The following is a 23955-nucleotide window of genomic DNA, read 5'->3' as shown; positions in this document are numbered from 1 at the left end:
GGCTCCGAGTTTTCACTCTGCATGTGCACTGTCAATCAGCTATACTCCAATATAAAACACCCCAACTGTATCCAATTAAAAAGATCAACTAACTGGTCCACATGATTGAGGGGCCTGAGAGAAAGGGAAACAAACTTGGCTTCGCGGGATTTTCCCGGGATCTCCTCTATGCAACCTTATCTATTCCCCTTTTAATATCTATTCTACACAGTAACAACCAGAAATAGAAATGCTGTCAACCAACTACACATATTGTTAACTATAGGGTGGGTTTTACTACCTTCATTCAAGGTAGTTTAACCTGTTGGGTTATTTCCTCTTCAAAAGAAAAAAATCAAAGACGGAAGCACCAGATAACCCCAAAGTTACATGCATTCATTTCAAACCCAAGCTGGGCGTGATCATCTGCAAGACACACCTGGCTCCCCCGACAAAAGCAGATGGGTCCAGGACTTGTAAATTTTATATTTATTATACCAAAATTATGACATGTTCATTTGTGCATTCTGCTTTAATATAACTCTCAGTATGTAAAGGATCTAACTAAATGCTACACAATCATGCTGATTGTGGCAGCAGTAAGGAACACAATTAAAAAGTGTCTGCAAAAGGGGCTGGGAGGGAACAGGAGGGGGGGAAGGGTCAGAGGCCCCTGGGGGGCAGGTCCCTTCCAGCGGCCTAAGATCCACCTCATCTGAAGGGCAGTGCCCTCAGCAGGGCTCAGGGGCATCGATGGGGGACCCTGTGGGTTCGGGGACCAAGGGGAGGCAGTTGTTCAGTCTGTGTCCCTTACGCCAAAGCTACAAAACTTCTGAAGCATCACTATACAACACGGAGCTATTTACAATAGAAATTTCTCAATCAACGGTTCTCTCAGAGAAAATTAGTGAATCCCAGTGACTTCAGTCACCTGACAGAGTGAAACAACTCCTAGGAGTTAGTCTCCATATTCTACAAATGTCTATCCTTTTCAAGACAAAAAAAGGAAAGAAAAGAAAACGAAAAAACGTCTTCCCCCACAAAGAAATATAGAATTACAATATTACTAAATCATTTAGCACTGGCAACCTGCCCTGCCTTCCACACAAACAACAAAAAAGCCATTTTAAAAAACATTATCATTAACCGTTTCTCTGTAATATATTAAACCTTTTGTTCTTTGTCTTTACACATCTGATATGTTAGGGGAAGAAGTTAACAAACTGAAATCATATGGGTAAAGCATCACTAGAAGAAAAGTGGTAATTATTATTATTTTTTTAAACGGCCAACAGAAGGGGGGCCTGCAGATAGCGGAGCCGTCTGGAGCCGGCGGGCGGCCCTGGTCTGCGGTGCCGGCCCGGCGCGGGTCAGAGCGGCGTGTCGCAGCAGCAGTCCGCGGGCTCCGCGGGGCCCGGGCGCAGCGGCGCGGGGGGCCGCTGCTTCATCATCTCCTTCACCTCCTCCTCCAGCTCCGGGGGGATGATGAACTGGTCGTCGGGGTCCGGCTGCGCCGGGGCCGCGAAGTATCCGCCTGGCTTGCGCAGCGGCGCGTCGGCGGCCACCTCGATCACGTTGTGGCTGCGCTCCTGGGGGGCCACCGAACCGTTGGCGCGCCGGCGCCCCATGGTCCCCGCGGTCCCATCCGCGCGCCGCGCCGCGCCCAGCTCGTCCTCCGCGGCGCCCACGCCCTCGTCAGCGGCCTCGGGCTGCAGGCTGGGCGCGGGCGGCCGCCGGCGCTCCCCGTCCCTGGCGCGGCCGCAGTGGATGTCCACCGCCACCTCCACGCGGCTGCCGTTGCTGAACACGCCCTCGATGGGCTCCTCATCATCGCTGTCCAGCCCGTTGTCCGAGAAGGCGCTGGAGAAGGTGGCGCTGGACAGCTGCCGCTGGAAGGCGCCGGGAGCGCCGCCGGGATGCAGCGCGCAGCGGGGCTCGCCGGGGCCAGCGGGGCTGCCCTCACCCAGCGCGCCCGGCGGCGGCGGCTCGTCCGAGGCCGTGGAGCCCACCTCGCTGCTCATCTCCGACGTGGACAGCTCGCTGCTCATCTCGGAGGCCAGCCCGCTGCTGGAGGACGGCGCGCCCAGCCCATCGGCCGGCCGCTCTCGAACGGCCACGCCGGCGGCAGGCACAAAGACGCTGGGGCTGGGTGGCGGTAGGGTGCCAGCGGTGGCCAGCTCGCAGCAGCAGAAGCTGTCCTCGGGGACGCTGAGCTGCACGACCACCGCGCTCACGCTCTCGCGGCAGCCGTAGCTCTGCGCCAGGGTGCAGAGCTTCTTGGCGGCGGCCAGCGCGTCAGGCACACTGCGCGCGGCGCCCACGGCCTCCTCCACGGACAGGCTGTCCCACAGCCCCTTGCTGCCCAGGATGAAGAACTCGTCCTGCGGGCTCAAGGCCACGGACTGCACGTGCGGGCGGGGCACCACGCTGGGGTGCAGGAAGGTGTAGCCCAGGATGCGCGTGGACTCGGTCACTCCGTTCACTTTGCCGTCCTGGAAAGAGAGGAGTTGCCAAGCTGATGTTAACACTGAGAGCTGAGGGCTAGGGAGACCGGCAGCTCCCCGGGCTCCTGCCTGGGGCCAGCTCCGGGGCCTGTCTGCCCTGCAGGACTGTCCGCCTCCTGGGAGGGGCTCCCACCCACCTGCCATCAGAACCAGTGGCGGAAGCCCAGGGCAGGCAGGGAGCAGGAGGGACACAGGGAAACGACTTCACTCATCGCCTGGGTTGGGACCTGTCCGCCCCAAAGACACCATCATCCGGCCTGAGTCGGCAACAGGGGTGATCAGCATCTCTGGGAATCCACAGGGGTCCAGGGAGGAAGGGCCTGCTGAGCCAGCCGGGGGGCCCGCAGGTGCGATTCAGAGTGATGGCCCCCATCTCAGACCACTGCCCACAGCCCAGCAACCAGCAGGTGGTAGCGTGGGAAGGTCCAGAAGTGAGTGGAGTTGTAAACTTGAGGCTGAAAGAAATCACCGGGGAAATCGCGGTGAGACTGCGTGGGGAGGAGTGAAGTGTTTGGAGGGGAAGACACTTATTCAAGGAGAAAGGAGGCTCCTGTGATCCCTGAGGTGACTTTCCTGGCAGCAAATGGAGACGATGACGCCTCCTGCTTCAGTCCAGCTGGGTTCCCACCACTTGAACCGTGAACCAAAGTTTCAGACCGTTTGCCAGTAAAAAGCTTTTACTCCGAGGCTGGAGCGAGGAGCCCAGGGTGTTCCTGCTTGGTTCTTTATTCTTCAAGTTCTTCAGCAGAAATGGTTAATCTCTGCACCGTGTACTGTTGCGCATGGAATTCAATACACAGTTAATAATTTAACTCAATCCCATCTGAGACTCTCTGCTCCCTACATGGAGTCTAGTGTCCACTTTAGTCCTCTCTGCTCTTAGAACAGGAAGGGGACTGGAATCGACAGGCAGACTCCTTTCCCCGACTCTCACGGTAGATCCGGAGTTGTCTTTCTCATGGCCCTTGTCAGAGCCTTCCTGGAGTCAGTCTTTACTGACTGCAAACCTCCACCACTGTCCACCTGAGCGTCACACGGCTCCACGGGCTTTGCCAACAAGACGAGACTGGACACCTCCTGTGGGCAGACGCGCATCTACACAGGAATCGCATCGACAGCTCCCACCCATTTCAGGCACACAGCGGTGACCCGCACTGCAGGATGAACGTGTGACGGGAGCACAGCTCTTCCAGCCCGTTCTGGGGGCTGTGTCGCAACCAATCTTCTGTGATGCAGCCCAAGGCCTTTCTCAGCAGCGGCACTCGGACCTTCTGGGCCAAATACTGTGCTGTGGGGCCGCCCCACACTGTGGGAGTCTCAGCAGCATCCCTGGCTTCTACCTGGGCTTCCCTGGGGGCTCAGACGGTAAAGAATTTGTCTGCAATGCGGGGGAAGACCAGGGTTCGATCCCTGGGTTGGGAACATCCCCTGGAGAAGAAAACGGCGACCCACTCCTGGAGAATCCCAGAGACAGACGAGCCTGGCGGGCTACAGCCACGGAGTCGCAAACAGCCAGACACGACTGAGTGACCAACACACTCGCACACGTACTGGCTTCTACTGGCTACGTGCCAAAAGCACTCACTCTCCACCCTAGCTGTGACAACAGAAGTGTCCTCGGACATTACCAAGTGTCTGTGGTGCTGAAGGGGGAACGGCCCCTGGTTGAGAACCACTCACCGCCTTACTGGAGTGCAGCAGGAGGCACCAACTGAAGTGACAACTAGTTAATTTACACTGATGTGTACACTGGCCTTGGGAGGCCAGACAGATACATCACCACACCCACTTTACCGAGGAGGAAACTGAGGCATTGAGGTTGAAAGGTGATGGCCTGCAGGCATCAGAGCCACCAAGACAGGAGGGCGGGCAGTGTGACCTCTGCGGGGCCTGAGGAGGGGATGGGGTGACCGCCCGCCACGACACGGAGAGGCCACCGGGCTGAGCCCCACTGCAGGGCCCTGAGGATGAGATGGGGTGACCGCCGCCCTGACGCGGAGAGGCCACCGGGCTGAGCCCCACTGCAGGGCCCTGAGGATGAGATGGGGTGACCGCCGCCCTGACGCGGAAAGGCTGTCTGACCTGAGCCCTACTGCAGGGCCCTGAGGAGGGGATGGGGTGACCGCCCGCCACGACACGGAGAGGCCACTGGGCTGAGCCCCACTGCAGGACCCTGAAGATGAGATGGGGTGACCGCCCGGCCCGACGCAGAGAGGCCGCCGGGCCTGAGCCCCACTGCGGGCGCCCTGAGGATGAGACGGGGTGACTGCCCGGCCTGACGCGGAGAGGCCGCCGGGCCTGAGCCCCACTGCGGGCGCCCTGAGGAGGGGACGGGGTGACCGCCCGGCCTGACGCGGAGAGGCCGCCGGGCCTGCTCTGTTGCTCTGGACATTATAACGTCTCAGACGCGTGACAGAGTCTGCCCTGTGATGCTGTGGACTCGGGTTTGGAAGCTCGGATCACCTTCGGCGTTCACAGACGCTGAGGGAGACGCTCCCGGTCGTCCCCTACCTGAGGGACACGGCCCTCCTCACCTCGGTGACGATGGCCTTGTGCCGTTTGATTCTCCTCAGTTCCTCCTCGCAGCTCATGACGTACGACCTGGACAGGAGCAGCGGCTTGCCGTTCCGACACAGGACCGTCTGGCACTTGCCCACGTTGGCGGAGGTCAGGGTGAAGGGTCCTCCTGGGTCCACAGGGTCGTGCCTGATGTGACAAAGGACGGCAGCGCCTCCAAGTTTCTGCCCGGCAGTGCCCAGCTTCCTGGAAGAGAGAGAGGGGCTGAGAGCCCGCACGGCCGCCAGACGGTCCCACGGGACAGGGAACAGAGCTCGGGCCCCCGGAGCCTCCACCAAAGCAGGCCCGGCCGAGCCCAGGGGGGCCCGCGGCCCTGCATGCACTCCCCGCCCGACCGAGCTCAGGGGAGCCCGCGGCCCTGCACGCACACCCGTGTGCACACACGCAGGGTCTGCCCCAGCTGGCCTGGCCGAGCTCGGGAGCCCGCGGCCCTGCACGCACACCCGTGTGCGCACGCAGGGTCTGCTCCCAGCTGGCCTGGCCGAGCTCAGGGGAGCCCGCGGCCCTGCACGCACACCCGTGTGCGCACGCAGGGTCTGCTCCCAGCTGGCCTGGCCGAGCTCGGGAGCCCGCGGCCCTGCACGCACACCCCTGTGCACACGCAGGGTCTGCTCCCAGCCGGCCCGGCCGAGCTCAGGGGAGCCCGCGGCCCTGCACGCACACCCATGTGTGCACACGCAGGGTCTGCTCCCAGCTGGCCGGTGCCACTCCACCACAAAAAGCCCGAGGAGCCGCTGAGGGATGAAGCGCCCTCACCCGCTTGGTCCGGCCTGCGGTGCCTGAATCGGCGCGGCCAACGCTAGCGGGGGCGGCTGCGTCTCCCTCACCCCTCTGCTCCTGAGAAGGTCAGGGGGAGCCAGCGCACAGCAGCAGGAGTGAACACCCACTGACGCGTCAGAACGGTTGGTCACCCCTCTCATAGGCTGCTTGCTGGCAGGAGCTTTCAAGCACTGGGTCATTCATGTTCTTGTCCTACACAGGGCGACTCTCTGGACGAACGAGGCCTATCCTCAAATTTAGAGAAAAGACCATCTAATGATGAGCTCTAAAGTGCTCTTACTTGCCATTACTTCATCACGTACTGAATACACAGGACACCTGCAAGTGTTGGCAATCAAAAGGCGTTCAGAACCCCGACGGCAAGGCCCGAGGCTAGCGGAGCCTCGGAATGACCCTGGGCGTGACAGGAGCAGGGAGGTCCAGACGGACAGACTCTGCTGTTCACGAGGGCAGACGCTGTAGGTCAGGCTGGGGGCACCACAGACGGGAACAAGGGCGGCCTGGTCGTAGGCATCAGGACGTCAGCAAAGTGGGCACATGCTTCTCGCGAGGACCACAAGCATCGCCACACGCCCCGAATCCTGCTAACCCACGGGGACAACAAGAGGCGTGCGCGTGATGCGGAGACAGCGGAGGGCAGGCATCTCCGCAGCCCAGCGTGGGCATGTCTAGGCCATCGGCTCCAGGCTCCACCAAGGCAGCATGGCTTTCCTGCTGTCAGAGGCCCTGACTCCTCCAGCGAAGCCGGAACTTGTGCTGTTATCTGTGAGAAGTGCAGCCAGGGACCAGGGTTTGAGGGTCTTAAGTTCTTAAATCTGACCCAGTGCTTGGGGTCCATAAAAAGTATGCCTCTTTGGGCTGTGTGAAGGGTATGTGTGGGGGGGATGTGTGTGTATAATATGTGTTTGCTTTTTCTGAAACAAGATGGTGGTCAAAACAGAAAAGTAGGCAGATGTGCAGACAGACGTCCCTGTCTTATACCTCTCGGCATTAAGGCATTTAGAACAATGACTGGTATATTTAAGGGCTCACTAAATATTAGCTGTTATCAGCATCGATCATTAACTGCACACGCCCACCGGGTCGGCCGCGGCAGAGAACCTCACTGGGCCACCTCTACAGAGCTCTTCAAGAGTCCTCATGCCTGGGGGAGCTGTCAAGGCTTCTCTGGGGCAGCATTCCTCAGCAGACACTTTTTCTAGGCCTGGTGCAAAGATATTTCCTCTGGCAGATTATCAAGGGAGAGAAAAAGAAGAGAAGCAGAAAAGATCGTCATGGTTCCCATGACCTTTGAAGCACTCTCTGCTTCCTGGTCCCACAGGAGCAAGTGTTTGCAGTACAATACCAACAGGCCCGCCCTTTACAACCTACAAAGCCTTTAAAGCGACAAAGAGCGAGCAAGGCTTTGAATGTGGGAATGCTTATGACATTCAGGCCTCAGAGTTAGAGCCAACATTCCACAACTTCCACGGTGACCAGAATCTCTAGGGAAAGGCCTATGCTTCTTCTAGTAACACCGTCTTGAACAGGGCTTCCCAGGTGGCTCAGTGGTAAAGAACCCGCCTGCCAATGCAGGAGATGCAAGAGATGCGGGTTCGATGTCTGGGTTGGGAATATCCCCTGGAGAAGGAAATGGTAACCCACTCCAGTGTTTTTGCCTGGAAAATCCTATGGACACAGGAGCCTGGTGGGCTGTGCAGTCCATGGAGTTGCAAAGAGTTGGACACGACTGAGCACATGCATTCGTGTGCACACACCCACACCCCCCATCTGAAGAAGGCTTTAACTCCTGGCCTTTTAAACTTCGGTCACGGAGAAGAGCGAGAAGGCCCCCGGCAGGCGCGCCAAGGTTACCTCTGCATCACAATGAAGGTGTTGACCATGTACTCCTCCTCGTTCCTTGTCTTCTGCAGCTCTTCCGCCAAAATGTCGCTCATGGTGCACTGCAGAAGGTAGGGCACTTCCACGTTCCGGTCCCCGTCAAACACCCCGTACAGGGCCTCCCGGTTGTCACAGAAGTTATTCACTGACAGGGCTGCCACACACAACCTGCAAAGCAAAAACGCTTCAGTGCTGAGCCAACGCACCTCTTCTCCCCCATCCCCGCCCCAGCTGTGGGTCTCCCCCCACTTGCTCAACCCAGTCTTGTCTCTTTCTTCGTGACTCTGAGCAGAGTAAGAACAGGTAACCCCTCGGCTACTTGATATGAAGAGCCAACTCATTAGAAAAGACCCTGATGCTGGGAAAGACTGAAGGCAAATGGAGAAGCAGGTGTCAAAGGAAGAGATGGTTAGATAGCATCACCAACTCAGTGGACATGAATTTGAGCGAACTCCGGAAGATAAAGGAGAAGAGGAGCCTGGTGTGCTGCAGTCCACGAGGTGGCAAAGAGTCCACACGACTCAGTGACTGGACAGCAGCAAAACTAACCCCAGCTACTTTACGTCAACTGACCTCTGTAAGTGAGGACAAATGATAAGCACATGTTTATGCTTCATGGCTTTCCCCTATTCTTTTCTTCTGATGATTTATTTTTAAGCAGCACTGAAAGACCGTTAGAAGCACGGGCAATAACACCAGATGATGAATGCACAGGTCCACATTCGTTCACAAGACATTTATTAAGGAAAACTTCCACGAGGAGCAAAAACCGAGTCACAACTAAAACACTGGGAAAAGTAAAGGAAAAGTGCATCCTGGTGGGAGGAGAGCCGCCGTCTCTCCACTTAGACTGCTCCGTGGAGCGCACCCGGGTCCCACACACCGTACAAAACGAAGAAACGCCCGGGGAGAAATGAAAAGCCAGGGCATTAATAAGTGGTGAGATGACTTCAGGCAGCCTAACACACAGGGAACTGGGGTCTTCAGAAGAGAAGAGAGACAGGCGGAAAAACGTTTTGAAGAATTAATAGATAAAAGTATTTCGAATCTGATGAAAATGACAGACCTACAGATACAAGCAGCTCAACAAACAGCAAGAAAAGCAAGTAAAAACCTTAACAGGCACATCAAAATCAAATGCTGAAAAGCAGGGATCAAGGCGGGGGTGGAGGCAGAGGGAAAGCACGCCCTGCGAGGAGCAGAGGAGGCGGCAGAGTTCTCATCAGAAACGACGCGGAAGACGGAGCAGCAGCGCCTTCAAGTACTGACAGAAAGACTGTCATCCTTGCTTTCTAAACCAGTGAGAACAGCTTCTGAAAATGAAGGTGCAAAACAGACATTTTCAGATGCACATAAAAAAGACAGCACTACAAGAAATAGGAAATATGTGGAGCAGAAGAAAATGACCCTACCAGATGGAAATCTGGTTCTACACAAAAGAATGAAGTATAGCGGAAATGACAGAGGTGAGTAAATACAAACATTCTCTTTTTCTTATTTTAAAAATCACGTTAGGACAATGGTTCTCGGGACTTCCCTGGCAGTCCACACTTAACACCTGATGCCTCCATTACGGGGGGCACAGGCTCGACCCCTCACTGGGGAACCAGGATCAAACAAACACAAGTACACAAACAGTGGTTCTCAACAGGGGAGGTTTCGGCCCCTGGAGTCATCTTTGCTTGTAATGACTGGGATGGTGGTGATATTGGCATCTAGAGGGTAGAGGCTGAGGGTGCTGCTAAATATCCTAAAATGCACAGGACACCCCATCCCTCCCCTGCTCTCTAATAACAAATAATTATCTGGCTCAAAATGTCGATAATACTGAAGTTGAGAAATACTTTGGGAAATAACTGTTTAAAGTAATTGTGTGGATCACAATAAACTGTGTAAAATTCTGAAAGAGATGGGAATACCAGACCACCTGACCTGCCTCTTGAGAAACCTGTATGCAGGTCAGGAAGCAACAGTTAGAACTGGACATGGAAGAACAGGCATCTGGTCCCATCACTTCATGGGAAACAGATGGGGAAACAGTGGAAACAGTGTCAGACTTTATTTTTTTGGGCTCCAAAATCACTGCTGATGGTGATTGCAGCCATGAAATTAAAAGACGCTTACTCCTTGGAAGGAAAGTTATGACCAACCTAGACAGCATATTTAAAAGCAGAGACATTACTTTGCCTACAAAGGTCCGTCTAGTCAAGGCTATGGTGTTTCCAGTAGTCATGTATGGGTGTGAAAGTTGGACAGTGAAGAAAGCTGAGCACCGCAGAATTGATGCTTTTGAACTGTGGTGTTGGAGACGACTCTTGAGAGTCCCTTGGACTGTAAGGAGATCCAACCAGTTCATCCTAAAGGAGATCAGTCCTGGGTGTTCATTGGAAGGACTGATGTTGAAGCTGAAACTCCAATACTTTGACCACCTCATGCGAAGAGTTGACTCATTGGAAAGGACCCTAATGCTGGGTAGGATTGGGGGCGGGAGGAGAAGGGGACGACAGAGGATGAGATGGCTGGATGGCATCACCGACTTGATGGACGTGGGTTTGGGTAGACTCCAGGAGTTGTTGATGGACAGGGAGGCCTGGCATGTTGCAGTTCATGGGGTCGCAAAGAGTCAGACACGACTGAGCTACTGAACTGAACTGATCCTGGGGGTTATAACAAAAGCAGAGGTAAAACGTGACAATAATGGCACAAAGACGAGGAGGGGAAGTGGAAGTACACAACGTAAGCTTCTGATCACACATGTGAAAGGATAAGATACTACTCAAAGGGAAACCATAATTAACAAGGTCAAGGTTATACTACAGACCCGAAACAAACCACACACACCAATGTGTGTAGAAAGTAGAACCAATGAGAACAAATACAAGAGACAACAAGGAATAAGAAATAACCCAAAAGAATGAATCAAGAACAGAAGAGACAAACAGAAGACAAATATTACTAAACTGGCAGATTTAACCCCAACCACATCAGTATGTTATTGAATATAAAGATGGTCTAGACACTACCCAAAAAGATTCAGATCATATTAAAAAGGAAGACTTAACCATATGCTGCTTATAAGAAATGTACTTTAAACATAAAGAGACAAATAGGTTAAACGCAAAAAGGATTAGAAATGATATACAGTGGCCCCCTAAACAACACAAGTTTAAACTGCATGGGTCCACTTATATGTTAATTGTTTTCCCTCTAATACTACTATACTCCTATAAAATCTCTGCACATGTGGAATCTTGGATATAAAGGGCTAACTGTGAAGTGATGCATGGATTTCTGACGGTGTGGTGTGTTGGTGCCTCTTATTCTGATGTAGTTGAAGGGTCAACTGTACTATGCTAACACTAAACAAAAGGAAGCTAGAGTAGATACATTAATATCAGACAAAATGTATTTCAGCATGAAGAATATTAAGGAAATAGTTATTTTATAGTGATTAAAGGGTCAGTTCCTCACGTGACTGTAACATTCTAACTGTTTATGCACTCAGTAACAGAGCTTTGAAACACATGAAGCAAAAACCGAGGGAGCCACACGGAGAAACAGATGAGCCTGCACTCACACTCTCTCAGGCTCTGACAGAAACGTAGACAGGAAATCAGCGGGGACGGTCACGGCTTGAACAACACTGTCAACAAACGTGATCTAAATAACAACCTACCCAATTTTTTTCCAAATGCACACAAAATATTTACCATAATAAACCAGAGTTTGGGCCAGAAAATGTCTTAATAATTTTAAAAGATTCAAGTGATTCAAAGTATGTTCTCCAACCACACTGGGAAAATTGCTTAGGAGGAAATTTATAGCTCTAAGTGCTCAGAATACTAATACCCTAAGCTCAAATCAGTGACCCAAACTTATACCTTAAGAAGTTAGAAATTTACAAGCACAATAAATCCAAACAAGCAGAAAATAATAAAATTAAGAGCAGAAGTCAATGAAATAGAAAACAGAAAGACAACAACAACAAAAAAAATTCAATGAAACAAAAAACTGGTTCTTTGAGAATATCAATAAAACTGATAGACCTGAAACCACTTTGATCAGGATAAAAAGACAAATGACAAATGTATCATGAGTGAAGGGAGACGTCACTACAGACCCTACAGACAGTAAAAGGAGGATAGTGGATACTATGGCCAATAAATTTGAAAACTAGATGAAAATGGATAAATTCTTTGACAGACATAAATTACTAAAGTTCATTTAGGGAGAAAGAGATAATCCTATATTAAAAAAATCGTATATTTAGTTATAAACCAAAGAAAACTCCAGGCCCAGGTGGAATTTATTGGCAAATACTACCAAAAATTTAGGAAGAAATAATATCAAGGCTATAGAAACTCTTCCAGAAGACTGCAGAATGCTGAAGATGAAATACTCCTCAACTCAGTTTATGAGGTGAGGCCAGCATCACTCTGATATCAAAATTAGACACCACAAGAAAAAAATTACTGTGAATACAGATGTGATCAACAAATTAGCAGCAAACTGAGCCCAGCAGAATGTAAAAAGGGTAATACATCATGACCACATGAAACTTAGCCTGAAAATGCATGGCAGATTCAACATTTTAAAATCAAAACAATTCATTATCTCAACAGATTAAGACAGGAAAAAATATGATCACCTCAACTGATGCAGAAAAAGCCTACGACAAAAAATCTGATACACATTATAAAAACTCTTGGCCAACTAGGAATTGAAGGGACTTTTCCTAACATGGTAAAGGAAGTCTACGCCTTCTGTAATACACCATCTCATACTCTCAGGGAAAGAGGAAAGGACTGTGTGTCAGACCCACAATGTAAGTTCCGTTCGGTTTTCTGACCCAAGGCAACCATAGTTCCACCTTTCATTTTCCGTGAAGGAAAGCTAGCCAGCAGTTCTCAGTCCCGGATGCCCGTCAGAATCACCTGGGGGAGATTTTAAAGGATTCTGATTTAACAGTCCTAGGTTGGATAATGTTCTTTAAAGGTCCTCACCTGATTGATTCTAATATGCACCTAGGGTTGAAGGCTGTTAGCTCTTATGAGGTCATCCTCCACTTCCTGTCCCCCTCTGCCCCCACCCGCTCTGAATACTTTGTGTTCTTATACTTAGCTAATTAAATGATGACTCTTCTAATTTATAGGATCCTTTGCTTTTCTGCTGCTGCTGCCCAGTCGCTCAGTCGCATCCAACTCTTTGTGACCCTATGGACTGTAGCCCACCAGGCTCCTCTGTCCATGGGATTCTCCAGACAAGAATACTGGAGTGGGTTTCCATTACCCTGGATCTTCCCGACCCAGGGATCACACCTACGTCTCCTGCATTGCAGGCAGATTCTTTACCCGCACTGATTATCAGCACCCCTTCATAAAAACCAAGCCTGAAGAGCAGGATTACAATTCTCAAGAAATCAACATCTGCATCTGAGACAGGGAAGGTTGGTAAAAAGAGGGAAGAGAAAGGAATTAAGATGGACAGGACCTGGTGGCAAGACAAGCAGTTAACATAGGGAATGGACATCAAACTCCTGACAAGCTGATTGAGACTGTAAAAAACAGCCCCAAAGAAATGCTGACTGTCAGTACCGTAAGGGATTGCAAATAAGGACAAGCAAGGCTACCTCGGCTGCTTTAATACTATCCCTGTTTTGCTTGGTAAACAGGCTTCAGAGAAAGATAAAGGGGCTTTTCAAAAGAGCGGGGATGCGTTTCAATACTCACGCCTTCTCCAAACACTGGAGTCTCACAGAGACATAATGAGTCAGTTACACCGTCTCCTAGCAACATCTCTCACAAAGAGGGAGGGTGTGATGCCAAGCAGGGCTGAGCAGTAATGTTCCAGCCTAAGTCATGCGGTGGCCTCTCTCTGGGGAAACACGCTGGAATAAAGGTGGCACAGGGAAGTCTGTGCCAGCAATGGGCTTCTCTTTGCCCCCACTAAGGCAGGGAGGCGGGTGGGCAGCAGTCTCATTCCAAAGTTTCAACTTACTTGTTTTTCACCCCTGAAGCTTCAGTGTAGCCATGGCTCCACACGGCTGGAGCTCCAGAAGCATCTCCTGCCGAAGGCTGATCAATCTTGAAACAGCGGATATTACTGATCAGAGAAACAGAGGGGCCAGGAATCATTAAAACAGAACAGGTGCTCATTGCTACCTTTACCTGAGAAACGAGAAACAGCTAAGCACTCTGTACTTACCGTTTCTCACTGTGTTTGATGTGTCTGAAATGTTCATCAGCAGCGAGAACTAGCTACTCATCATAATAAAAACCAAGGGGCATATATACAGAGCACGGAAGTTAGTTTCATCAGCATCAAACGGCGGTTATTAAGGGCCTTCACACTCACCACCCTAGATGGCTGCTCTCTGCTGGGAATGAAAGGCTCTCAACCTTGGCATGAGAACAGGAACTATTTATTTAAGTTAGGTGTGTTCTCACAACATGAAACCCAGATGTGAAAAGAATGAAACCTCAGCTACAATCATACTGTGCTTGGATGACGTGAGAGAGTTCTGCCACATTCATCCTCAAATCCAATACCTGCTCACATCACCCCTTTAAGTATTTATAAAACATTATTGGGGATTGCTGCTCCCTGACGCTTCCAATTCTTTCCTCACTTGCACAGCCAACCATGCTGAGACCAATATCATAAAGTTATGAAATAAATGAGGGGAATTCAATAAATTTCATGTTAACTACATACATATAAGCGGGAAGACAAGTTCTTATCTCACTTGGCTGTGGTATGCTGTAATTGGTCCAACAGGACCCCAAACAGAAATATTAAGAGTAAACCCTCAAACGCAGTTCATTAAAAACCAGCCTACGAGAAAGCATTCAACACCCATGAACACGAAGTCATACAGATATGTAGCAGGTTCTTAAAGGGCTGCCTACCACATGGAGAGATAAATCCTTATTTGTAAACTGCCACTAGTTTTTTCCCCTATTACTTAAGAGAAAGGGTGTATAACCTCAACACCTAAACACTTCCGTCCTGAGCCCAAGAATTTAAATTATCTGTTGGCATTCATTAACTCCAAAATATAATAAACACTGAATACCTTTCCCAAGAAGCAGTCAACTCAGAAGTAAGTCAACATCTAATAATCTTAACTTTGATTCTAGAAATATTTCGTGGCAATTTCTTTGAAATTTAAAACTATTTCATTAAACAGAAGTTTCTACTCTTAATTACCAGAAGGCATTCACTTTTTCATTTATGCTAAAAATCTGAGAAACATAAATATCACAGATGGTGCCAATGGAAAATTCTGAAATCAAATACCTCATTTTACATCAGGGGGATATATCCTCTTATATCCTCTTTGCAAATGCATCAATAAAAGGGGTATTTAAAAAAGACCTGCCCTGATTGCTTTCCATATGGCCTGGTACCACATTTGATCCATGTACCATGGTAAGCAATGCATGGGTTTCTTAAGGCATATCTTACAGCTTCTCACTGCATTTTTTGCTTATTTTTCTGAATTCTAGAGACAAATGGAAGGTTCCTTTCTAAAGACATTTATACTTAAAAAAAAAAAAAAAACAAATAGAACAGAGAGACTTTAAAGAATTCCATTTCCTAGCCTGATTATTAAAGAACAAACTAGCCCTGCCCCCTCCCCCTAATCCTTCCCCGGGAAGCGGCGCTCATCCTCCGCCTGGCTGAGGACAGTGCCAGCGGGCAGCGGTCTGAAGGGAGCGGGCGCTGGCACGCGTGCATCCTGAGAGGGGGCGGAGGGGGTCTGGGAGCTGGGGCTCAACCCCGTGGAGGAGTCACCACACGGACCGACGCTGCCTTGTGGAGAACAGCCCGGCCAGCCCTCGACAGAGGGTCCAAGTTACACGTTAGATACGGAGCCTCTCAGGTTATCAAGGAGAAACAGCTTTCTAGACAGTAAACAGAAGGTCAAGTTTTTACCTACAGAGTGCTCTGATGTCACTGTCTGTCGCTAATCGTTTTGAATCCCGGCGCACACCTGCACGTCACAGCAGGCGCTCCGGCCGCCCCGGCACCACACGCGCTGCGGGGGAGAATCTAACAGGTGCCGCCCCAGGCCTGTATAACAGTGGGTCACTCCACTATCTATACGGTTCTGCATTTTTTTCTAATTACATCATGAAAATCTCCCCGTGTGATTTTATACTCATCCTAAATGTAATGAGAAATATCTTGATAACTATCCCTATGTCTAAAATGAACACATTTCTGATTATTTTTTAGAATAAAATTTTTACCACAGAAAACCTTGATTTAGGTATACGAAAACTTTTAAAAGTCTGACACACAGAGCCCAACAGCTTTTTTAAAAAGCTGTATAAATTGACAATCCTCCATCAGCACCAGTTTGAGAGGAAAAATGTTATCATCTAAATATTTTATTTAATATTTCCTCGATATACTAATAAAGCTGCACATTCATCTTTTCATGTAACTATCTGTACTTTGTTTATTAAATGTTAATGTCCCTTGCTTATTTTCTGTTTGAATGAGTACTTAGCATTATTGACTCATACATAACTACATATGACATAAATATCAAAACCAATCTACATATACTGACTTCTCTTGTGATTCCTCTACTCTCTTTTTTGGCCTTCAAAGTTCTTTTCTGGTTTGTGAACATATTTATATGATTTCTTCTTACTTTTAAAAATTATTTCATTTTATAGATTTAACTCTTTAGTTTAGCTGGAGTTTATTTTGGTGTGCAACAGAAATTTGACTTTTATTTTTCTCCAAAGAGCTGCTTCCATTTATTAACAAATTTTTATACAATTATTTTTAACACAAAATGGCATGTCAGATTTGTAAACACTCAAAAGTTACCTGAATAAGGATGAAATATGTCTTGATAATCCATATAGTCTTAGTTCTGAAAAGTCCCTTAGACAGTGTGTAGACCATCCTCCCTTAAAGATGAAAAAACTAAGGTCTGGACACACTGAGGCACCTGGGCCAAGACGCTGCACCCTGGTGAACAGCGGAGAGAGCTGTAGGTCTCCCGTGTCTTTAAATCTCCCTCACTACTTTGTTTTCATTACTCGCATCTCTTTTTGTCTGGACACTTTCTGAAAAACTTTCTGTAAGGACACATGAGTGTCCAATTATCTGCAAAAAATTTTTGGCTGTCTGTCCATCTTGGTGAACTACAGACTCACAGATCACTTCATTTCAAGTCTGTGCAGACAGACCTAGAAGTCGGACGCTCCCCACTCCATTAATGTTCGCACCGAGTGGAAACGCCCTCCTCAGTGACCAGTGAGGGCTGCGGCACCTCACCAAGGACTCACTTCAGCAGCTCCAGGGTTCTGTGGTCCAGGGCGAGCCGCGGGTTCCCAGTCAGGTCCAGTTCTTGCAGCTTTGGAGGCAGGTTTTCTGGTAACGTGACTTCGCTTAGTTCGTTACAGCTCAGGTCCACGCACTGAAGGAAAAGTGGAAACAAGAAGACACGGCCTGCAGAAGCGGTTCAAGGGTTCTAATGCTCTGTTGCAGGAGAATCAGCCTGACGATTCACTGCACTATGACGGCCAAACACAGGTACTAGGTCTGTCTGCTGTTCAGCCCTAAACATTTACAACGGACTAGGGTTTCCCTGGTGGCTCAGATGGTAAAGAATCTGCCTGCAATGCAGAAGAGCCGGGTTCGATCCCTGGGTTGGGAAGATCCTCTGGAGAAGGAAATGGCAACCCACTCCAGTATTCTTGCCTGGAGAATCCCAGGGACAGAGGAGCCTGGCGGGGTACAGTCCACGGAGTCGCGAAGAGTCAGACACGACTTAGTGTCTAAATCATCACCACCACCACCACGCTTTAGCACCCGAACACAACCAGTGTTAGGATTGTATATCTTTCTTCAGCCTTATTATTATTATAAAAATCATAGATGAAGGTCAATCTCATCACATTTCACTTTTTCTAGGTCTTCTCTCATCACCTTTGATGGCCTTAGTACTTAGTACTTTGATGGCCTTAGTACTTTCAACAGAAGTGCAAGAATTCACTTAATCTAAATGTTAGTGATAGGGACACGGTCATCTCCTTTTTTTTGTTGTTTCTCCAATTATAAATAATGGCTGCATGTCACCTGGACTTGAATGAGACCCTGATAATACTGCTTCATAATGGGCTCTTCTGGTAGCACAGTCAGTATACATCAGTACAGAGAAAACAATGCAACACGGGGGGGTGTCAATACAATCTCCTGATGCTGATGAAACATGAGCTTAAGGACTGACAGGTGTGGGTAACGTAGAAGGCTAAATGGTTGACACAAACGAATTCGGAGGTCAGAGTACGTATCACAGGGAACGAGTAAAGACACTGGAACATCACTGACTTTTATGAAACAGGTTAGCAATGATTTTAATGTTACCTCTAAAAAGATTTAAACTTTTACAATTCCATAGACGTAAAATTGCTCATTCTTTAAATTACCAGATTATAAACCAAGTTCAGCAGGGTATTGGCACCCCACTCCAGTACTCTTGCCTGGAAAATCCCATGGACAGAAGAGCCTGGTAGGCTGCAGTCCATGGGGTCGCTAAGAGTCGGACACGACTGAGCGACTTCACTTTCACTTTTCCCTTTCATGCAATGGAGAAGGAAATGGCAACCCACTCCAGTATTCTTGCCTGGAGAATCCCAGGGACGGCGGAGCCTGGTGGGCTGCCGTCTATGGGGTCGCACAGAGTCGGACACGACTGAAGCGACTTAGCAGCAGCAGCAGCAGCAGGGTATTCATTATAAAGGTGACCTTGGGGACAGCGATACAGATCCTGAGACAGGTTCATGCACCAGCCCGCCCAGGCCCAACTGGTCACCAGTCCTGAACTCCCTGCAGCCAGTTCCGCTCCGTCTAGTTCCGCCGTCCTGTTCTGACCGACGTTACGTTTGCCCTGAGGACTATGACCACTTCCCAACTTTGCTTTCAGCCTCGCTTCCCTCTGATCCCCTCCCCACGGTGCTGCCAGCGTAGTTTTCTGATGTGGTTTGTTCTATCTCATTCCCTCCAGCCTCAGTTTTTCTGCCGCTCCCCGCCACCCTTCAATCTGCCCCCGAAGTCCTCAGCAGGTCAGCTGCAGCCTTTAGCCGGCCCTTCAGCACCTGCCTCCTCTCATGCCGTGGTTCAGCTGTCAGAGGGAGCTCTTGGCCCGTCTGTTCTCACCTGTCTGTGCCCTTGCACACTCTCCTCTGTGAATGGAACTCTTCAAGCTGTCCTTGCCTCATCTCCTCCCACAGCTGATGCGTTTTTAGCACACTGCACAAAGCAGAAGCTCAACCGATGCTTTCACCAAAAGGAAAAACAAACGACTGCCTGCCACTTTGTAGACAATTATTTGTTGAATGAACAAATGAATGGGTCTTAATGGATCTGTTGGGATGGGAACTACAATATACATCTTTGGGTTCAATTCAGTCGAGTAAGTAGCGCTGCAAAGGAATTGATATGTTTTTAAATGTGATTGCTTCTGCATGAGAAGGTAACTTATTTCATTAAGGGAAAATTGAGTAGAGAAACACCCCTAACATAGTTGTGCACACTGAAGGAGGTTTATTCCTAAAAATTACAAGACGTGGATATCTGGTGCCAATCTCTGGTGTTAACACAGATAGTAAGTGCTTTGCTTACAAGTACTATTTCCTGTTCTTTAATAGTCCTCCACAAATGCTTGTTGACTGAATAAGCAAAAGAAGAACTTCAATTTGTAAAAGTGTTAACTGCTCAGTCTTGTCTGACTCTTTGCGATCCCATGGACTGAAGCCCACGAGGCTTCTCTGTCCATAGGATTCTGCAGGCAAGAATACCGGACTGGGTTGCCATTCCCTTCTCCATTAATTTGTAAAGACCCTTCAAGTTTATATACAGTATCTCTGATTTTTCTCAGCTGGATTTTAGATTTAGGAAACCTTATTGGCAACAACTTGACAAAAATGACCATCAGGGTAAAACTTTCTTCAAAAAAATCCTCAATCCACCAATTACTATTTCATTCCTGCAAATAGTAAATTCCCTTAAACACCAAAACTAAATTATTTATAAAACCTGACTTTAATGAAATGCATCCTATATATAAGCCAAGCAATTCCTTTTCATCATTTCTTCTTAAAACTGGTTCTGTGTGCCCCTGGGGAGACTCAGTGCATATCACAAAGTCACAGGACACCTGCCCTGAGCTTCTGGGAGCTTCAGTGCTACTTAGATGACTATGGAGCCTTTACTTTTATATTAAAACTAAAAGAAAGGGTAAAAGGGTAGAACACAAAATTAGCATGTAATTTTAGACCAGAAAGGAGACTTCAAAGAAGTTTATAGGTGATTGCATGTCATATTCCAGACTTCGGGGCATATGATCTCACTTCTCTTCACCCTGTGGATAGGAGACTTTCGAGAGCATGACAGCGCCCACTTCACAGCCAACCTCTCTGAGGACTCACGGTCACAAGTGCTCCTTTCCCTGGAGCATCTCTGAAGGGATGCTTTTCACACACATGACTCACAGAGGGCCAGTTGTACATGTACTTGTACACACAGCCCACTTCATAAGATGAAGCAGTATTTGGTTGGAAAGGGCGTGGCTTTGTGTTTAAAAGACCTGCTGAAATAATTTTTCAAACTTGAGTTAAAAAAACAAACCAATCTGTCGGAGTTAATACATTACCCCAACTCTGAGAGAGAGACTGTTCAGTCCCAGCTTTCCTATGGGCTGTGTGGCCAGTAAGACAGAGAGAAAAGCGGCTTAAATGGCGATGTCCTGGGAGACACTACTTCATGCCTTTCCCGTAGCTTTTGTTCCAAACAGGAATGGATGCTAGATTCCCCAAATTTTAGAAGAATTCCTAAATAACTAATACCCAGACTCCAGGACCAGAAAGACAATTGTTCCTGCTTCCTGGTTTTTGGACATTTCAGTTCCTGGGTGACCTGTTAAGTCTAGAAGGTCAGCTACCCCACCCAAACTGCCACCTAACTGGCCCCTGGCATGTCTGTCTTTCCCTCATCCTCCTTTCTGAAGAATTAATGTCTTTTCTTTCATCCACTTTGACCCACCGCTTCCCCAGGTGCTTTGTGTTTTATGTAAAGACTGAGCTGGTCCTCTCGCTCTCATCTCACTTCAGAAACAACAAACATGGCTTGATTCCAGGGGAAATTTAACCTCCTGGAGCCATTGTTCTCAAGAGTGTGGTGTATTAAAAACAGTTCGTACTCCATTCCCAGTGAAAACAACAGTCCTACAGATGACGTCACTCAACTTATCCAAATGGTTTATTACTTCACAGCACAAACATGAAAACCTTCTGGGGAGAACTTCAAACATTTTAAAATATGCTGTTCACCTAGTGGCCAGAATCAGGACCCTACAGAAAAATGCAAAATTTGACTTAAGTTGCTGGTATATGGTGTTTAAATTTCATCCGCTGTGTCACACATTAATTTCACCTGCTGAAACCACACTTTGAAAACGGTAGGACTATGTCACTAATTGGAAGTAATTCAACAAAGAGCTTGGGTTTTGTTGCAAAACTCCTCCACTATCGCTGTGACCCCCATGGAGTTAGGTGAGGGGCCCCTGGGCAAGAGGGACTGTGCCGCCCACGCTGCTCTCAGGCCACCAGCAGCAGAAGCCTAGACGAGGACGTCGCCCGGGACCAGTCAAGCCGAGTCTGGGCAACGTGGTGACTCGAGGATCAGGTTTTCCTCTTGGGCTGATTAACAGCGGATCTGTATCCAGAAGGTGTGTCGTTTTAGAATCAGAACAGAACACGACCTGCTCCAGGAACACAGGACTGGTGGTGGGGTTTGGAAGAAAGTGTCAAACAATGGTGAAGACAATAATACTAGGGAACAAAGCTTCTACAGCTTTGGGTGCACTTGAGCTCACCAGAAAACTCTAAAAAATTAACTTTTTTCCTACTAGCTTATATGACCTTCTGGCCCACATGGAGAATTTGTTGCCTGACGATCACTTTGCAAGATCTCACTGAATGCACCAAAACAAGCCAAGCCTAGACCTACATTTTACCCAAGATTAGGGGAGGCATGTAGTCTCTGTTTTAGGGGTATGCAAATAATGGCCTAATTTTACAAGTTTCAAAAATTACATTTTAGTATATATATTTTAGTAAGAAAACTTGTTTATCCTTTTAAATGATAATTGATTTTAAAGCTTTGGTAACTGAACAAAGCTGTGAACAAGCCCTCTCCTTTAATGTCTTAAAAGATGAGCCTGCTGGCAGAGAACTAGCTAAATATAACAGGACCTCGTTCTTCTTTAAATTATGTTATCTGCTAATGTTTATCACTGCAATGATTTTAATACTTTTTATGAAACACCTTACAATTACTGTTGTACTTCATTTTCAAGAAGCATTAAGAATATAATCTAGGGTTATTAGTGTCAGTCACTCAGTCACGTCCAACTCTTTGTGACCCCATGGACTGCAGCCCACCAGGCTCCTCTGTCCATGGGATTCTCCAGGCAAGAATACTGGAGTGGGTTGCCATTCCTTGTCCAGGGCATCTTCCCTCCAAACCTAGGGATCAAACCTGGGTCTCCTGCATTACAGGTGGATGGAGTCTCACCATCTGAACCACAATAAAATTTTAACATAGGCTAGAGTATTTCAATTTATGAAAAAAATGATTTCTTTTATATTAAAAACATGCTTTAGGGCTCAGTTTGCAGTGGAGACCCTTATAGGTATTTTATCATTTGTTTACAGCCACTAGTTTTACCAGGAATTTTCTTTTGGATGGTTTAAACGTGTGTAAATACTTACAGAGCTACTTAAAATATTCTCATATGAAATACGAATGAGTTGTTTCTCATGTGAAATAACACTAAAATATCAATCCAGAGTTCTCAAACAATGTAACTATTACTTTTTCAATAACACTATCTGTCCAGGGCTGCAAAGTTCATACTTTTGTATGTAAAGGATACTTGATACTGCTCATCACCACCCCCTCAAATAAAATCTGAACAACAAAATATCTCTTGGTCATGGAATTGCTAGATCAGAAAGACTGGACATTTTTAATGTAAGGAAAATGCTAAGATATAATATCTGGGATTAAAAAAAAAAAACTATTAAAAAATAATACCAAAAGTGAAATTTTAAAAGTGGGTGTAGGACTTCCCTGGTGGTCCAGTGGCTAGGACCCTGCATTTTCAATGCCACAGCCCTGGGTTTAAACCCTGGGGGAGGAACTAAGACCCCACAAGCCACTGGTGTAGCTCCGGCCACACGCCCTCCCCCTCCCCCCAACGCAGGGGCTGCAAAGCAGGGTGCAGAGAGCAGACAACAGGGAAGGAATTCAATGGAACACAAAGGCACCAATTTTAAAAGCCAGGAACCCAAGGAATGGTCTAAGAGAAATTTTGCTTTTGCAGGACAACATTCACATTGTGTAAAATCTAGTCAAAACTTGAAAAGTGTAAACGTCTATCTATATTTTAAACCAGATACTTAAAAGAATCTACAGCTAAGAGTTCGATAACATTAAAAGACAGGTGCAGAAAGTAAGACAGCACACAGGAGGTTAATCCCGAGGCCGGGCTGCACAGGGTCCTGTGTAAGGAGCCCCCGTGACACGCTGCGTCCCCTCCCAGGATCAGCTGGCGAGCAGCCCCTGGCAGGCTCAGCTGTCAGCACAGCTCCTGTGCTGGAATCAGAGAAGCTTGTGCTTAAGTGACAGGTTTCCTGGATTCTGTTGATCATCAGCCAAAACAGTTGCTCCATATAATCAGCATCAGAGCTGACCCCTATGGAGGCCTTGTCACTAATAATAGTCCACATTTAGTGCTCTCATTAGAGTTCTTACTTCTATTTCAGATGCTTTACATGTTTTATTTCATTTCATCCTCACAGCAATACTGCAACTCTGTATTGTTCCCTCATTGTACAGATGAGGAAACAGAACAATTAAGTGACTTTTAGCTGGAATCCAACTCTAGATCTATTCCTCTCAGAAGCCCGCCTCTCACCCACTGTAAAAGGTACCATAAAGCGAAAATACAATACTTCTGGGACTTCCTGCCGGTGCAGGGGTTAAGACTCTGTGCCTCCACTGAAGGGCCCAGGTTCCATCCCTGGTCGGGGAACTAAGATCCCACGAGCCAGATGGCGTGGCAAAAAAAAAAAAGAAAATTCTGCTAGTTTTCAGTAAGTGTTCTAAAATGCCACAGTCATATATGAGATGACAGTGCTCAAAT

General features: G+C 48.1%; 1 protein-coding gene and 1 long non-coding RNA gene across 3 annotated transcripts in view; one reads left to right on the top strand and one right to left on the bottom strand.

The window, feature by feature from the left end:
- PHLPP1 (PH domain and leucine rich repeat protein phosphatase 1) overlaps nucleotides 1-23955 on the bottom strand; it is a 257597-nt gene that overhangs the window by 32424 nt on the left and 201218 nt on the right. Inside the window, exons 13-17 of one of the 2 annotated variants that reach the window (XM_081562280.1) lie at nucleotides 17033-17163; nucleotides 13719-13823; nucleotides 7695-7889; nucleotides 5018-5246; nucleotides 454-2471 (exon numbers count right to left, since the gene is read on the bottom strand). In XM_081562280.1, the coding sequence (XP_081418406.1) occupies nucleotides 1350-2471; nucleotides 5018-5246; nucleotides 7695-7889; nucleotides 13719-13823; nucleotides 17033-17163 (1782 nt within the window). In that variant the 3' untranslated portion in view covers nucleotides 454-1349. Of the gene's footprint in view, nucleotides 1-453; nucleotides 2472-5017; nucleotides 5247-7694; nucleotides 7890-13718; nucleotides 13824-17032; nucleotides 17164-23955 lie in introns of those variants that run through there. The other variant, XM_081562281.1, reaches the window with a different exon arrangement.
- Nucleotides 7339-14436, top strand: LOC145534544 (uncharacterized). Its single transcript, XR_014074736.1, has 2 exons — nucleotides 7339-9187; nucleotides 12874-14436. It is a non-coding gene; the product is annotated as an uncharacterized LOC145534544 (long non-coding RNA).

The sequence above is a fragment of the Giraffa tippelskirchi genome, chromosome 14 (assembly GCF_054371585.1).
Source record: "Giraffa tippelskirchi isolate mGirTip1 chromosome 14, T2T-mGirTip1v1.2.pri, whole genome shotgun sequence".
Lineage (NCBI taxonomy): Eukaryota > Metazoa > Chordata > Mammalia > Artiodactyla > Giraffidae > Giraffa > Giraffa tippelskirchi.
The sequence above is the reverse complement of the archived record's forward strand: the minus strand, read 5'-3'. Positions and strand labels throughout refer to the sequence as shown.